Source organism: Lontra canadensis, unplaced genomic scaffold (genome assembly GCF_010015895.1).
Source record: "Lontra canadensis isolate GAN:19392208 unplaced genomic scaffold, GSC_riverotter_1.0 scaffold32, whole genome shotgun sequence".
NCBI lineage: Eukaryota > Metazoa > Chordata > Mammalia > Carnivora > Mustelidae > Lontra > Lontra canadensis.
This window is the reverse complement of record NW_022631026.1, coordinates 7738443-7755242: the sequence shown is the minus strand read 5'-3', so window position 1 is coordinate 7755242 and position 16800 is coordinate 7738443. Positions and strand designations below refer to the sequence as shown.

At 34.3% G+C, this 16800-nt stretch overlaps 1 protein-coding gene across 6 annotated transcripts in view; it reads left to right on the top strand.

The window, feature by feature from the left end:
- Positions 1 to 16800, top strand: part of ROCK2 (Rho associated coiled-coil containing protein kinase 2) — a 140247-nt gene that overhangs the window by 83218 nt on the left and 40229 nt on the right. For all 6 annotated transcript variants that reach the window (XM_032866852.1, XM_032866851.1, XM_032866855.1 and 3 more), the window contains exons 5-9: positions 1077 to 1337; positions 10203 to 10347; positions 12674 to 12812; positions 15351 to 15442; positions 16202 to 16361. In XM_032866852.1, coding sequence (XP_032722743.1) covers positions 1077 to 1337; positions 10203 to 10347; positions 12674 to 12812; positions 15351 to 15442; positions 16202 to 16361 — 797 coding nt within the window. The remainder of the gene's footprint in view (positions 1 to 1076; positions 1338 to 10202; positions 10348 to 12673; positions 12813 to 15350; positions 15443 to 16201; positions 16362 to 16800) is intronic.

Genomic DNA, 16800 nt, shown 5'->3' with positions numbered 1-16800 from the left:
ATAAGTTTCCTTTGTCCTTGCTAGCACATGGTATTATTAGTTTTAAAATTTTTTATCATTTTTGGTCATTTTTGTGCATGCAAGGTGGTGTCTCACAGTGGTTTAAATTCATCTTTCTCTAATAAGATTTCATACCTTTTCATCTTTGAGTATCTTCTTTTGTGAAATGCCTGCTTACTTCTTTTTCATTTTCCTATTAGGTTGTCTCTTCTTTTAAAGGAATTGATTTGTAGGAATTCTTTTTATTTATTTTGAGTATGAGTTCTTGGTTTTGTTCTATGTTTTCCCTGTTTGTGGAAACCTTTTCTGTTTGCATTGCTTGCTTCTGGGTGTGCGTTGGGACATGTTGGGTGGAATGTACAAATAACTTTTCTTCTGAATTTGTGGTTCCCATGCCTCTGGGGAGTCAGTAGCAGCCCTCGCTTGGTGTGATTTCTCTGGTCCCAGTGCCACTGTTCTAGTCTGGCAGCCACTTGCTGCTAATGAGCAAGATGATAGGGAATAGGAGAGAGAAAGCCCTATACTAAGTGTGGCTACCCGGAGCTCACTCCTTTCCACCTTTCCGGTGGTGTGGTGCTTACTCCCTCTTCTTACATCTATTGAATGTGGGATCTTTTAGGTTTTTCTGAGCTGCGCCTACCTCCTCAGCTTTCATTTTTGTGAATTATGTACAGTAGCTTGTTTTGTTTTCAGAAAGCTGTTTTTTAAAAATTATGAATTCTTTTGTCATTCTTTTCATCTTTTATGTCCCTCATTCAGTTTCTCTTTTAAAATATCTTTGTTTAAATAAATTCTTGTATTCTCTAGGAGGGAAAATTATTCATTTAGATATGTTTTTCAGCATAAAGAAGTTAACTATATAAAAAGTTTTGTCTGATACCTGTTTTTCCATTAGGAATATCCGCATCTAAAAATCAAAGGTTTCATAAAATTCAACTCTTTTGGTTGGAAAATAATTTGTCTTTTTCAGTAGTAATAAATTTTTGGGTTTTGTTTCATTTATGCTTTTTGTTTTTTGTTTTTGTTTTTGTTTTTTCTTAAAAATTTTTTTTTTCCTTTCTCATTTTGTTTTACAGCTCTTTTGTGCTTTTCAAGATGATAAGTATCTGTACATGGTAATGGAATACATGCCTGGTGGAGATCTTGTAAACCTTATGAGTAACTATGATGTACCTGAAAAATGGGCCAAATTTTATACTGCTGAAGTTGTTCTTGCTCTTGATGCCATACACTCCATGGGCTTAATTCACAGAGATGTAAAGCCTGACAACATGCTCTTGGATAAACATGGACATCTAAAGTTGGCGGATTTTGGCACATGTATGAAGATGGATGAAGTAAGTAATAAGCAAGTAAAAAAAGTGCTAGTTTTTTAAAAACAAAAATGAAAGAAGCTTCAGATCTTTGTAGTTTTAAACAAATACAAATTTAGTTTTACTATGTAATGACTTAAACAAAATAAAACTTTTTTTTAACTGATCACCTAGCTACAGAGCGCTTTATTATTTATTTATATAGTACAAGATTTGGTAAATACAAGAGAAATAAGAATACAGAAAACCTGGGTATCACCCCATAGAATGGTGACAAGCAATTGCTATCATTTAAAACTAGTTCATGTGCGAAATGATCCAGGCGAAGAATAGAACACAAATACAAATTAAGGTACATGGGTATTTCCATCACCATTATTATTTCTGTATTTTTCCTTTAAAAAAAAAAAAAAACAAACCTAAGAAGTTTACGTTACTGTCTCCTACCAACCCTGTCTGCATCAACCATATGGAATACATTTAGGGACATCATATGTTGTGTACTTTACCTGTAGAACAATTCACATTATAATTAATAGGTTCAGTAGTTTTAACCTCATAGCTAATTATGATGTTGATTTATTATGTTGCAAAATTTATATCTCTTCTCTTTTTCTCTGAAAGTATACTATATATATAATTCCTTGCAGTAGTTCCTAATGGGGAGGAATCATGGTTTGTTTTTTTTTGTTTGTTTGTTTGTTTGTTTGCTTTGTATTTGTATTTCTCTGTTGGATCTAAGGGGTGAGCTACATATATCAGACTTCTTAAATGTTAGTGCATGTTGACAGCAAACTAGATATTATCTTTTGTATGGTTTTTATAACCTTCCAGTATGCTTATATAGCTAATCATATTTCTTAACAAAAATATCTTATCAAGATGTTTATTTTTAATTAAGCTGATTTTCTTTTCTCTTAACCTCTTATGCCATCTATGTGACATTCACTTTTTTAGTCTTCATCTTTTTATATGTCTTCATCAGCATTCTGTATTCTTCTAAGTTCACCTCAGATTTTACCTCATTTACAGAGTTCTTCCTGATAATCCTAATCTGACTGATCACTTTTCTAATGTTCTTATTTAGAATTTGTGCTGTATTTCATAGGACCTTTTCATATATATAGGTTTGTATGCCTTGGCTACTCAACTAAAACGTAACATTCCTTTCTTCTTTGGTCTTCTTCATTGGTTATGTAGTCACTGTGTCCATGTTTCGTATACATTAATTTTTAGTAGATGGAGCATTTGTCCCCAAAGCTCCCTCTTGTGGTGTTTATCATAATACAGTATAAAATGGTTAATATTAAAAATTATCTTTAGTGAAAATAAAGTATAATATAATTTTCTAATAGAATGCTAAATTTTTGTATGTCTGTTTTACACAATGAGTGATGTTTTTGTACTGTGCTTCCATGGTTGTATTCTGATTTTAATTAAACCAAAAACTTTTGGGAGGATTTAGAGAAATAAGTCATACCATATGTTTTTAGGGTAGGTAATGATGGTTAAGGAAGAAGGGGTATAGAGTGTGAGGAACAGGACAGAATATGGTTTTTATAGAATAATTTTGCAAGCATGTAAGTAAATACTAAATTAAGTGACTTAAATATCTTACATTGTCTCTTTAAAAGACAAAATAAAATGTGGCTTATGTAATTTTATTTACTATTTCTTAATTCAGGTACATTTAGCTGAGCTAATTATACTCCTTGGTTCATCACTTATTGTCATTAGGAGTCAACAGAAAAGCTTCATCTGGTTTTTATTTTATGATGTCTTCCCCCTTTCCGTTTCAGTCTTATTCTCTTTGTCCCTAATAAACAGCCACTGTCATGTGTTTACTATAAGCTCTTGCAGACTATTAATATAGTGTACATGTGTATAAATAATATGATATGGATGTCTTTTTTTTTTTACTTTTTTCACTCAATCTTGTTTTATATCTATCTGATATTTTATATCTATATCTGATATATGTAAATTAGCTCAGTCCTTCTTAATTTTCCATGTTATCTATCTATTTGATTGTACTTATTCCCCCTTGTGTTAGATTCCTAGGCCACATCAGCTCCCTGCTACCAGCGGTACTATGTTGAACCTAAACATTGATGTTGAACATCTTCAGACATGTCCCATGTGTATTCTGACAAGGGTTTCCTCTAAATATACACTTAGAAGAAGTGGGGCTGCTGACTCAGAGGATACATAAATAAAGTATTACCTGACCGCCAGAATGGCTGTAAATGTTATAACCTCTTGCTAGTAGTGCATTTGAGTTTGTGTCTCTCTATGTTATTACTCCACCTTCCTATTACTTGTCTAAATCTTATCAGTTCTGTTGGTGTAAGGTGGTATTTTTTAAAAATGGTATTTATTTTATAATTAATGATGCCAAACTTTTCTTCATGTAATTGTGAGTCATTTATGTCATAAATTACTTGTGTATCTTTTAACCTTTTTAAAATCAACTTCTTGTTGATGTTCCGGATTTCCTTATATAATCTCAATAGTGATTCCACAGATATTGCTCATATCATCTTCCAGTCAGCTACGCATTTGTTTCTGTTTGAATAGGAGTTCTTAATTTTGATGTAGTGAAATATATATTCTTTAAATACTGAAGTTTAAAAATGTTTGTTTTACCCCAGAACTCCATTCCTCAACTAATACTAATGATGAGAACAGCCGTATAGGTTGAAGAACAAGGGATTTTTTTTATGAAAATCTATAGTACATAGAATTTATAATTTTGTTATGTTAGCTGTTAATGTAAATGGTGCTGCTGCACGTTTTAGGTTCATCACTTTATTGGCCTCTGTTTGATTATCATTATAGTCTCAAAGCTATTAGAAATGTTCCTAGTTTTGTTCTCATTCATCTGCACGTCTATGGAAGGGATTGGCAAACTGGAGTTCAAGGCCAGATTTGACCTGTGGCTTGGTTTTGTACAGCTCCTGTACTAAAAATGGTTTGCACATTTTTAAAAGATGTTAAAAAAAAAAAAGATGTGAGGTAGAGATCCTATGTGCCCACGAATCCTAAAATATTTACTAAGTATTACTAAAATATTTATTGGCCTTTTATAGAAAACTTTTGTCAACCCTTTATCTATAATATAGACAGAAATCCTCAAATTATTTTTTAGCTCTCCTGGCTATGGATAAATGCGAAAATAAAACACGACTAAATATTATAACCAGAAAGACTAAAATAATTTGTTACTATTGCAATTAAGAGTACTGGCATATGTCAGAAAGTTCTGTCAATAAATTGTGGGCTTACACAGTTTCCTGGATACTATGACTCTTTATCTCTCTGGAAAAAAAAACAAAACAAAACATATAGATGTGAGTGAATGTCACAGTGTAGTATATTTACATCTAGATGTGTCTCAGTTGATAGCCAAGAAGTACTGCTATTTATTTATTTTTAAAAGATTTTATTTTATTTATTTGACAGGGAGACACACAGCGAGAGAGGGAACACAAGCAGGTGGGAGTGGGAGAGGGAGAAGGGGGCTTCTCTCTGAGCAGGGAGCCCCATGCGGGGCTCCATCTCAGGACCCCGGGATCATGACCTGAGCTGAAGGCAGATGCTTAACGGGCTGAGCCACCCAGGTGTCCCGTAGTGCTGCTATTTAAAATTGCTTGCTTAGTTAGGTAAATGGAGTTCCCTCTTTGCTTGTCATTGGGCATTTTATAGCTACCTTTACCACCTTTTAAGGCACATTTTATATCAGTGTTTTAAGTTACCTGAAAATAATATGAAATTATATCCCTTAATATTCTAGTGTGTACTATTTGATTATATTGAGGCTATACTTCTTTAAAGATTTTTTTTTAATTTATTTGACAGAGAGATCACAAGTAGGCAGAGAGGCAGGCAGAGAGAGAGGGGAAGGCAGGCCTCCCTGCTGAGCAGAGAGCCCAATGTGGGGCTCGATTCCATGACCCTGAGATCATGACCTGAGCTGAAGGCAGAGGCTTAACCCACTGAGTGACCCAGGTGCCACGGAGGCTGTACTTCTCTAAAAGCTAATTGGTAAATTGTTAATGTTATTAACCCTTCTACAAGTGACATCAGTTTTTAAAATGAAGGTGTTTCTACTCGTATTTCTGAAAAAACCCTATTTTCTGCAAAATTATATATAGAAAAGAATAGGTTTATGGGGACAGTAGGGACAGACTGTTCAAAAGCTATGCAGCTTTGTAACCAGAGCCCTAATAAAAGTAATAATTGGTATCCCTAGGAGATAACTAGAATAACAGGCAGCCTTTTGTGCGTTGGGCACTGTATAATGCAAATGGACGTGGGCTTCTAAACCAGTTGGGCTATTTTTTAAATAGAACAAAGAAGAAGCAGGACTTTGCACTAGCCGAGAATTTTATAAGGTGAGGGATATGCCTGTTTGAAAAAGGAGTCCCTGCTGCAAGTACTCATTTTTTTAAAGTTATTTAACAGTTCATTTATTTAACAAGTATTTATTGAGCACCTACTATATGCCAGCCAGTATTTTTTTTTCCATTTTATTTCTTTTCAGTGTTCCAAAAATTCATTGTTTATGCACCATTTTTAATCATTAAAATGGACTGAGTTGGCTCCTGCCTGTGTAGTAGTCAAGCCGAGGCTCTTAATGCTTTTCTGATAATTAAGAATTCCATTTGCAATTTTTTCCACTTTCACAGGAACCGCTTAGAATAGTTTCCTTGGCCAACCTCAGGATTTATGACTGACCAATTTTGTGTTTTCCGTAAACTTTTCCACTTATGATATTATAATATCTAATATAAATACCAGATATATTTTAGCAAATAAGCATTTAATCTTACCCATTTAAATTACTCATGAGGAAGCTTTTGAAAATGCATACCTGTTTATGTTGCTGTCCTGCTTAAAACCCTTCTGTAGATTCCTGTCATCTACTGAGTCAAGTTCAAACTTCTTAGCTTGTCTGTATGAAGCTTCTTGATGGTGTGATCCCTTCCACGTTTTACCCTCATTCTCTATCATTTGACCTTTTGTGCCTTATAGTTCACTGGTCTTAAATTACATGTAGTTGTTTCAGTGCCATAAAATCAATGATTTCATGATTCCTGGCCTTCAAATACGATGTTGGATACAGTTTACTTGGCAGATTCCTACTCATACCTTGAAGCTCAGTCCACAGTTTGCTTATCTTGGCTCCTTGGGTTGGCTCCTATGTCCTTGGCCATGCCCCCCTTATGGAGCATTTCTCTTATTTTTTGGCACTGTAAGTTGTTGAAGGACTTGTATATTCTCCGTCGTAGCTATGGAATGAGACACTTTTCCAGGAAGCTCAGGTTTCTTTTATTCAAGAATGGTATTTAGAGATCAGTATTTGGGCACTAGATATGCTTATTGCTCCTCGAGTGCCGTTATTTCTAGGCCTTGTCACCAGACACATGTATACTGAATATACTATATGTGCTAATCTATATGCGCACACATGTTCATATTTAATTCTATATTTATCTCTCTATATCTAGGCTACTAAAATCCTGAGTTCATACTGATACTGATTCTTGTCCTACACCACAGGGCTTATTGTAATCTTCCACCTTTTTTTTTGGTAATTTCTATTTTAGTCACTGAGAAACCTGGCTCTTTTGGAGCACCTGGGTGGCTCAGTTGGTTAAGGGTCTGCGTTCAGCTCAGGTCTTGATCCCAGGGTCCTGGGATGGAGGTCTGTATCGGGTTCCCGGCTCAGCAGGGAGTCTGCTTCTCCCTCTCCCTTTCCCCCTGCCCCTGCCCCTGCTTGTGTGCTCTCTCTCTGTCAGATAAATAAATAAAATCTTAAAAAAAATAAACCTGGCTGTCATTGTCTACAGTTTATTTACTTGTTCAACTCTAGAAGACACATAAAATTATTTCAGAATTAATTACTAATTCCTACCCTATGACAGATTTACTAATTAGAATATGTTATTTTTGTGCAGTTCCTTTTGTGTTTAGCCTTATAGTATCTGTTACAGATACTGTTTTCCGAAGTTACTTAGGTTTGTGCTCACTTCGGCAGCACATATACAAAGTTACTTAGGTTAGGTTTTTTCATCCCTACCCCATTTGGTGTGGTTATGTTATTAATTTATAAAACAGCTTCAGTTTTTACTGTTTGTATTCCATTTGAGTATTCCCCCCCCACACACACACACATCCTAGTTGATTTTAATTGCTTATTCATAGTCTTTATGATGTATGAAACATTCCTCTGGCTTTAGGAGTTAAAACTACAAATTATATGCTTAGAGAAGGATCTTATCCTCCTTATTCCTACTGCCCCATTCCCATACTCCCACTTCTCTCCACCCTTTTCCCACCCACACCCACCATTGGTAAACCAGGTTTTATTTTCTGGTTTATCCTTTCTGTATTTCTTTTTTTTTTAAATTAATTATTTTTATTAACATATAATATATTATTTGCCCCAGGGGTACAGGTCTGTGAATCGTCAGGCTTACACATTTCACAGCACTCACCATAGCACCTGCCCTCCCCATTGTCCATCACTCAACTGTATTTCTTTAGGATAGTAGAAGAGACTTGTCATAAATGTGGATTCTGTTTCATATAATTTGAGAACTTCTCCATGAGACAGTTTTTTTTTTTTTAAAAAGACTTTATTTATTTGATAGATAGAGATAGCGATAGAGATCACAGACAGAGATCACAAGTAGACAGAGAGGAAGGCAGAGAGAGGAGGAAACAGGCTCCCTGCTGAGCAGAGAGCCTGATGCGGGGCTCGATCCCACATCCTGGGATCTTGACCCGAGCTGAAGGTGGAGGCCTCACCTACTGAGCCACCCAGGTGCCCATCCATGAGACAGTTTTAAAATGTCTTTTACAAATGTTTATTTAAAAAAACTTATCCTCCAGTACGCTAGTCAAAAATTGTGGTTGGAATATTTATTTTCCCAAAAGCAGAGTGCTCTTTACGTAGTTTCCCTACTAAAAATTCTTTAGTCCTGCCAAAGTATTTATTTTGCAAGTGGTTGTTCAAACTGATCTCCATCTTACCTTTCCCACCTTCTTCATTGTGAAACTTCACTTTTAGCTGATTTGGACTTTACTTCTTTTCTTTTCTTTAAGATTTTATTTATTTATTTGGAGGGAAACAACATGAGCAGGGGGAGGGGCAGAGAGAGAGAATCCCAAGCAGACTCCGTACTGAGTGTGGAACCCACACAGGGCTTGATCTCATGAACCGGAGACCATGACCTGAGCCAAAATCAAGAGTAATTGGCTTAACCAGCTGAGCCACCCAGGCACCTCTTCACTGCATTTCCTGAATATGCTTTATAAAAAGTCATTCTAGTTCCTTTATTTTTCTCTTGTTTCTTTCTAAGCTGTCATTACCTCTCTCTCGTAAAGCCTAACATGTCCCACCCTTTACCGCCTAACTTTATGCCAGTTATTTTTTTTATCTTACCCTTTCCTCTCCTTTCTCTAAACCTTTGAATGCTAAATAATTTTTCCTCCAATGGCATTTTTTGGTGTGTGTGTCCAGTTAGGTTTTAGTTCTTGAGTCTCACAGGATTCATTTTTTAAAGTCTAGTTTCGGTAGATATATTTGAAAGGAGTTTTATTTACCCAAACAAGTATCTTAATGTTTCCTCTAACAGAAGTATAGGACAGTCCAACCCTGCCTCTTAAAGTTAGGCACTGTTGTTTTTCATCTTTTATTCTGAGTACAATCCATACAAATTATTGCCCTCCTAATTTGCTCAATTATTTTCAGGACTTTTATTAATTTACATTCAAACTAAAATGACTTCTATTCTCTATTTGCTATATACATAGGAAAGTAAAATCATTGCATTATTTTTGCTAATTTGAAGAATGAAAAGATTGTTTTCAGAATTAATTTCCCATGATTAACATATATTTTTATTGCACTTAAATACATTTACATAAGTCATATTTACAAAATACATGGAACTTCCTTTTCCCAAGGTGTTCATAACACTTGTATTTTGGGAATTTATATTAGCTTCCTTATGAGGAATGTGAATGACATACTCTTTACTGGGGAGGTAAGGGAAATGGAGGGCATTTAAATTAGTCTATAAACTTAGCAAGTTTGCACAGAGCTGGAGGTGAACGAATAGTATTTAGCATTATAGTACTAGAGTGATTTCATTTTACAGCACACACACACACACGCTATAAGATGCACATGGATGCATATATTTACAATGGTTCTTGTCAAAAAGACATTAGGGATTGTCATATTACCCATTAAAACTAAATACAGATAAAAGTGTTTTTTATCATTTTGCCAAATATCTTGATGCCACAATTCCATATTTCTAAATACACAGTTTGGTGGTATATAGCTTTCAAGCTGTTAAGATCTTTTAACTTAAACATTTTATCTATTTCCTCCATTTTTTTCTTAATATGATAAGAACTGTTTCTTTATCCAGCTCCAAACTAGGCTCTTTGTAATCTTAATTACTGCAGTTTCTTTTGAAAACACCAAAGTTTCCTTTCTCTCTAATTCTTTTCCCCAGGTCACTGCCTTAAGATCACGTTTTGTACTTCCCTTGTAACTACTTAGTAGTGTAAGAAAGAGAAACAAAAGATGTTGATTTGCTTGGGATTCCCTTAGAGTTTACCACTTTTTCCTTCTTCCATTGATGAAGCCTCCTGTATTTTAGAGTGGAAAAGTCATTCTTGATTTCCTGTAATCTGGACGCTTTTAGGCATTTCATAATACATTTATCTCCTCTCCTTCCAAAGCTGTATCAGCAATGAAGTTCTGTTGGTAGCAATTTGTAGTCACTACATATATATAGTAATAAATGGAATAGTTGTATTTATGTGTGTATGTTTTTACATGCAGCTGTTTTTCTCTCTCTTTACCAGACAGGCATGGTGCATTGTGATACAGCAGTTGGAACACCTGATTATATTTCACCTGAGGTTCTCAAATCACAAGGGGGTGATGGTTACTATGGGCGAGAATGTGATTGGTGGTCTGTGGGTGTTTTCCTTTTTGAGATGCTGGTGGGTGAGTAGATATTTTGTCTTTTTTTCAAAACCCATCTCCTACCACTAGTTTTAAGTCAAGAATTTGGGAATATAAGGAAATTGTGTCCTGTGGAAGAAATAGGATTTTTAAAAACTTTGAATTAGTTGTATCAGATATGACAGATTATTAATTGGAAAATTAAAACCAAATTGTACTGGCACAACGATTTAGTGAAATGTAAAAGGATTCAGAAGTATATTGCTAGGAAATAATTCTTCAGTGGCCTTTTTGTATGAAAAAAATGTTAGAACAAGAAGCAAGTTTACAGCTCTAGTGGGCTTCTAGTCTAAGATTTTCTTGATTAAAGTATCTGTTGTAAATATTTTAAGTATAAGGCTGTTAATATTTGTTCCAATTTTGTTTACATAGTTATGTAATTGATTTGTCAACTGTGTTTGTTACTTGTATTTACATATGGTTTTAATTCTAGTAAAATAAATTATAAATAGTTATTGACTGATTATAGATAAAAATATTTTATAATAATATTTCATTCTCAGAAATCTCAGGCAAATTTAATAATTTCTTTCACTTTGACCAAATCAAAATTTGGAAGTCCCAGGGATTTCAAAACTTTTCTTTATATCATAGATTTCATTCTTAAGATTCCCTATTCCTAAGTACTGGGGTCACAAAAATATCTTCCGGCTAAGGAAGCCAATAACTGAATCATCTGGCTTGAGGATACAGCGAATCTATTTTCTGGGGCTATTCTATTTTCTGGGGCTAATCTATTTTAAGGCTAATAACATTATATGAAACAACTTTAAAGTTGAAAGTATATCTTTAGAAATTGGATAATTTATTTTCTAGAGGATAACCCTAAAAAAAAGTGGTAGTAGAAAATTTGTATGATTATTTTGATTATTGCTTAAAAAAATCAGAACATTTTGGCAAATCTCAAATTTAAATAATATTTCATCATGGAATGTTTTTGTTGCGTAAATTGCCTTCTTCTCTTGATGACTATTTTGTGTATATGGTATTGATCTTGCTGTGCTTTAAACTCATGTCATAGTATGACCTATGTTTTTTGGGGCCTTTTTTTTTTTTTTTTTTGGTAATGCATCTCTTTACATGCAGGATATGTTCCCAGGTAGCTGTTCATTCTCCCCACCTTTGGCCCAATCTGATGATGCATTAGGTGTTCTTGTAATCTTTTTAAAGTAGAATTATTCTACCATTTACCTAGACTCTCCTAGGGATTTAGAAAATAATTTGGAGAAAGTCACATAGCTCCTTTGAAGGGACCATTTAAATACCTGCTACTGTTTCCAACTCTTGAATTGAATTTAATGACTTTGAATGACACTGATTTACAATATTCTGAGCTTACTCTGGTGCTTGCCTCGGTTGGTTAGCATGGGACTTCATTCAAGGAACTCTACTGTAATTAAAAATGGTGCTAGAAAAATCTTGAATTCAAAGCACCCTTTTGCCCTCTTTGAAAAACAAAAATTGCCTGAATACCCCTTTTGAAATTTTGGATTGTCTGATTTGGGGAAGTCTGGTTTCTGCTAAGGTGACTTACAGTTGAGTCGTACTGGCAGGGCCCTTAATTCTTGTGGTGTTAGATGAGTACTGGCCAAAATGGTGCCTTCAGCTTTTCTGTCTTTACACTCCCGTGCCTCTTTAGCGTAGCCAGTAGTCTGGAGGAGCACTGCATTGGGAGACCATTTCTGCCATTATGAATTCTAGCTATGTGTCATCTTAGGCAAATCTCATATGAAATAATAGGGTTGGTCTGACTCTGTCCAGTTTGTCATGTTGAAAATGGTTTATGTTTGCATTCCAGTGTGGTAAGCCCGGGCCACACTGAGCTCTTAAAATGTGGTTAGTGTGACTAGGGAACTGAAATTTTTATCTTATTTCATTTTAACTAATTAAACTTTAAATTTTAATTCAACTTTAAATTTAACTTAAATGTTGGCAGTGGCTACTCTATTGTACAGCATAGCTCTAGAGAGTAATCTCAAGAAGGACTGATCCAGCTCAAACATTAGAAGATTCTCATCTATCTGGCCCTACTAAGTAATCTTCTCCATTGTAAAAACGGTAAAAAATTCTATAGTTAGCATTGATTTTATTTTGCTTTTAAGAGTTGATGGTACATTGGTGTGGTTAAAATTTAAATACATCCTTGGTATGTGCTGGTGTGTTTCGACTGAGTCTCCTCACCCATAGGTCACTTGTTCTGTCACGCATGTGACAAATTTAAACTTAACGTGTTTAAATAATAGATGGAAAGTGTTTAATTTTCGTTCTCTGTTAGTTACACTCAGTGTCTTCTTTCTTGGAATTTTAGGGGATACTCCGTTTTATGCAGATTCACTTGTAGGAACATACAGCAAAATTATGGATCATAAAAACTCACTATGTTTCCCTGAAGACGCAGAAATTTCTAAACATGCGAAGAATCTCATTTGTGCCTTCTTAACAGATAGGTAATGTACATTGAATTTCTTTGTAGAGAGCCCTTAGCTTTTTTTTTCCCCCTTTTTAAAGATTTTTTTATTTATATGAGAGAGCACAGTGTGCAAGAGAGAGAACCCAAGTTGGGGGCAGGGGGTGGGGAACAAAGGGAGAAGGAGAAACAGCGACATGGGGCTTGATCCCAGGACCTTGGGATCATGACCTGAGCAGAAGGCAGATGCTTAACTGAGCCACCAGGGCACCCTGAGAGCCCTTAACTTTTAAATTTGTAAAAATGAAAGCATAACATTTATTTACATATGAAGTCTTTCGTTCTCTTTATCCAAATTGCTTGGGTTAGCCTTTTCCTACTGCTACGCCTGGTGTTGAGTTGCTCTTGTCATTATGTGTGTGCAACCCCACTGTAATCAAACTCTAACCTTACCTTCATGTCTAAAAAGAAAAAAACAGAACTTAGTAAGGTAATGCATTTGAGAGGAGTAAAGCTTGTATTATTCACATTTTATCCTTTGAAGTGATAAGCCCATCTGACTCTTACTGTATGACTCTTGAGAGAAGAGTGTTTTGTGCAGATGCGTACTTGACAGGTTATAATCTCAAAAACTATTTGTATTCGACTTGGGAGTACCTCCTTCCCGGCCTTTTTATATGCATTTGAATATACTCTGGAAATTCTATATTTCTTAAAACAAAATAGGTGAACAATGCTATGAAACCTGCTTCAAGAAGGGAAGATAGAAAACTCTTCGGAGTTTCTTCCTTAGCCTTTCTATTCAGTTCTTTTAGATTTGTGATGAGAGTCAGCCTGTCCAAGGACCAGTTTATATTGGGTGTGTATGCCCCACAGTCCAAACTTATTCACCAGCATTATGATCTGAGGGAAATAATTTTACTTTGGGGGGAAATTTTTACTTCTCCATGAACAGTGGGATCAGATCAGATTGATAACTCAGGGCATTTCTAGCTCGAAAGTGTTCTGATTTCTCAGCAAAAACCATATTGTTTGTTAGCCAGTAGCTGTTACAAGCAGTACCACAGTGACTATCCTCAAGCATTTATATTTTGTGTACATTCTGTAGGATAAAGTTTTAAAGGTAGAATTCTTGGATACACACTTTAAAATTGAGTTGGTTTTACAAAATTGACCCCTGGAGTAGTCACAGCAGGGTATATTTCCATTGATGATAGTTACTTTGCTCATTCTCATCAAACTGTATATCATGAATTTATTTTTCATCTGAAGCAAGAAAAATTATTGCTATTTTTTCTTATTAGAGAGGTTAATCATTTTAATATGTTTATCATTTATAAGATTTGTTAATTATCTGGTTAATAGACAATCCATGCTGATAAACTTAGAACAAATCCTGTATGTTTGATTTGGGACTAGATGGGTTGTTGAGGATGACCATAATTTGTGCTGAAAGGTAGAATATGAAACAAGACATAGCACATGTTAATGAAAGATTTGCCTTCGCAGTTTATTGGGGGGGGGTGCAGTCCAAGGAATGATTATAGGTAGAGAAAAGATATTTGGAAAAGAATTTAATGCCATCATTGTGGCTACCAGTACTTCCCTCTAGAGTTTACACGTTTTTCTGTTTATATTAAACATGACTCCAGGGGCATATAAAAAAACTGATGTTTTTTATGTCCATAAAATCTGCATTGAAAACTCAGAGGTTCAAAGAATTAAATTGTTAATATTGTTATTCTTGTATTCAGAATGATTATTTTAATGTAAGTGTATAATTATTTTAATATATAATTTATCAGACTGAAGATTGATAGTTTCTAATAATATGTGAGTTCTTTATAAGAAGAGATTTTCATTTTTTAAAATTTTGATTTAATTTTTACTTTTTAAAAGATTTTAAAAAATTTATTTATTAGAACACATGAGTGGACATGAGGAAGGGCAGAGGCAGAGGGAGAGAGCAGACTCTGTGCTACATTTTTTTTTTTTTTAAAGATTTTATTTATTTATTTGACAGATGGAGATCACAAGTAGGCAGAGGGGAGGCAGAGAGAGAGGGGGAAGCAGGCTCCCTGAGGAGCAGAGAGCCTGATGTGGGGCTCGATCCCAGGACCTTGGGATCATGACCTGAGCTGAAGGCAGAGGCTTAACCCACTGAGCCACCCAGGCGCCCCTGTGCTACATTTTTATTGGAGAGGCTTTGAATAACTTTTCTTTGTTTGAAATTAAACTTCTGTCCATTTTACATCCTGGAGTTGGTCATGCAGTTTTGGCATACATAGATGAATATTTTTATTTGAAAGTCTCATGTGTACTTTTCTTTGATACAAACTACAGATGGAAATACATTTCCCTTTCCATGGCATTTACTATACTTTATCGTCCTTTTAATCTAGAGAGATCATATATTGTAAAATGGGCAATACTTGTTTTGGAAAAACATTTAAGCTGAAACTTTTAATAAAGATATCTCAAAGTCATTTGTGATCCTTATTTTGGTCCTAGGCAGGATAAGAATTAATTTTTTTTTTTGTAATCTTTTTGTAATATAATCTTTAACTGCATTGTTTAGGGAAGTACGACTTGGGAGAAATGGGGTAGAAGAAATCAAACAGCATCCTTTCTTTAAGAATGACCAGTGGAATTGGGATAACATAAGAGAGAGTAAGTCAATAAATTTAAATATTTCTATTCCATCACATTTTAAATCTCAGTAATTGATCCCTCTTTTGAATTAGTAATCATGTTTGATACACTTAATGCTAATTTTTAATTCAGAGGTTTTATTTCAAACTTGTTCTCTTGTAGTATTTATAACTAAATGTTCCTCAGTATCTTAAACTAATATGTATTCATTAGCAATATTTCTTAATACTTTTATAATAAACAGATATCTTAATTTGTAAGTTTTTTATGGATCTCGATAATTTTCAGAATGGGGGAATATCCCTTAATTTGAATTTAACTTCTTTGAATTAATCAGTAATTATGTAGACCATACTTTGATGAATACTAGAATAAGCATAGTAATTCATTTTAACTTTATGTATATTTGACATTAATTCATTTTAAGAGTAAAAATATTTTACTTAAAGAAGTAAAAGGCCAAAGGCTAAAGAATGTTTGTGCAAATTATTGCTGCTTACAGTTTTAATACCTAGAATAATATCATAATACTCTCCTTGTTTGATTTATTTATACTCAAACCTGCTCCAATGTAGTAATAAAATACTTAATAAAATTTTATTTTTGAAATGATAGAATGTAAAACATGTTACCAAATTTTCTATAGTAAATCATGATGTTACTGATTAATTATATATTATTGATGTATAATGTGTTGGTATTAATATATATTAAATCTGGGTGGTTAATATATATTTTGATTATGCAGAAAATAATCCATTTCTTTTCTTTTAACAGCGGCGGCTCCTGTAGTACCTGAACTCAGCAGTGACATAGACAGCAGCAATTTTGATGACATTGAAGATGATAAAGGAGATGTAGAAACCTTCCCAATTCCTAAAGCTTTTGTGGGAAACCAGCTGCCTTTTATAGGATTTACCTACTATAGAGAAAATTTGTATGTGATTTGTTAGATTTTTATTGCTTTCAGGATTTAGCTGTAAAGAGTTACCTTAAAATAAGACTCTGGATTACAGAAGATAAAGTGTTCATTTGTTTTAAACTTTTGAGTGTTTTAAAAAAGGACTATTGAAAGTTATTTTTCATTTAGTTCCATTATTCCTGAATGTTATTCATTTACAAATGTATGAAAAGCACTCTTCTATATTCTTTGGGGTAATAGAGAGTAAGACTAAATATGTTTGAAGGAGCTTACCATCTAATAAGGTTGGTAATAAGGGATATAAGAGAATAATAGAGTCATAATAAAGGTTAGAAATATGATATTTGCCTTAAGAAAGGTACCAAAATATCTAAGATGGTTCGGGAGAAAAATAAAAGTCACATCTGTGGGGGTGGGGTATGGAGTCAGGTAAGACCTCAGGGAAGGAGGGGTG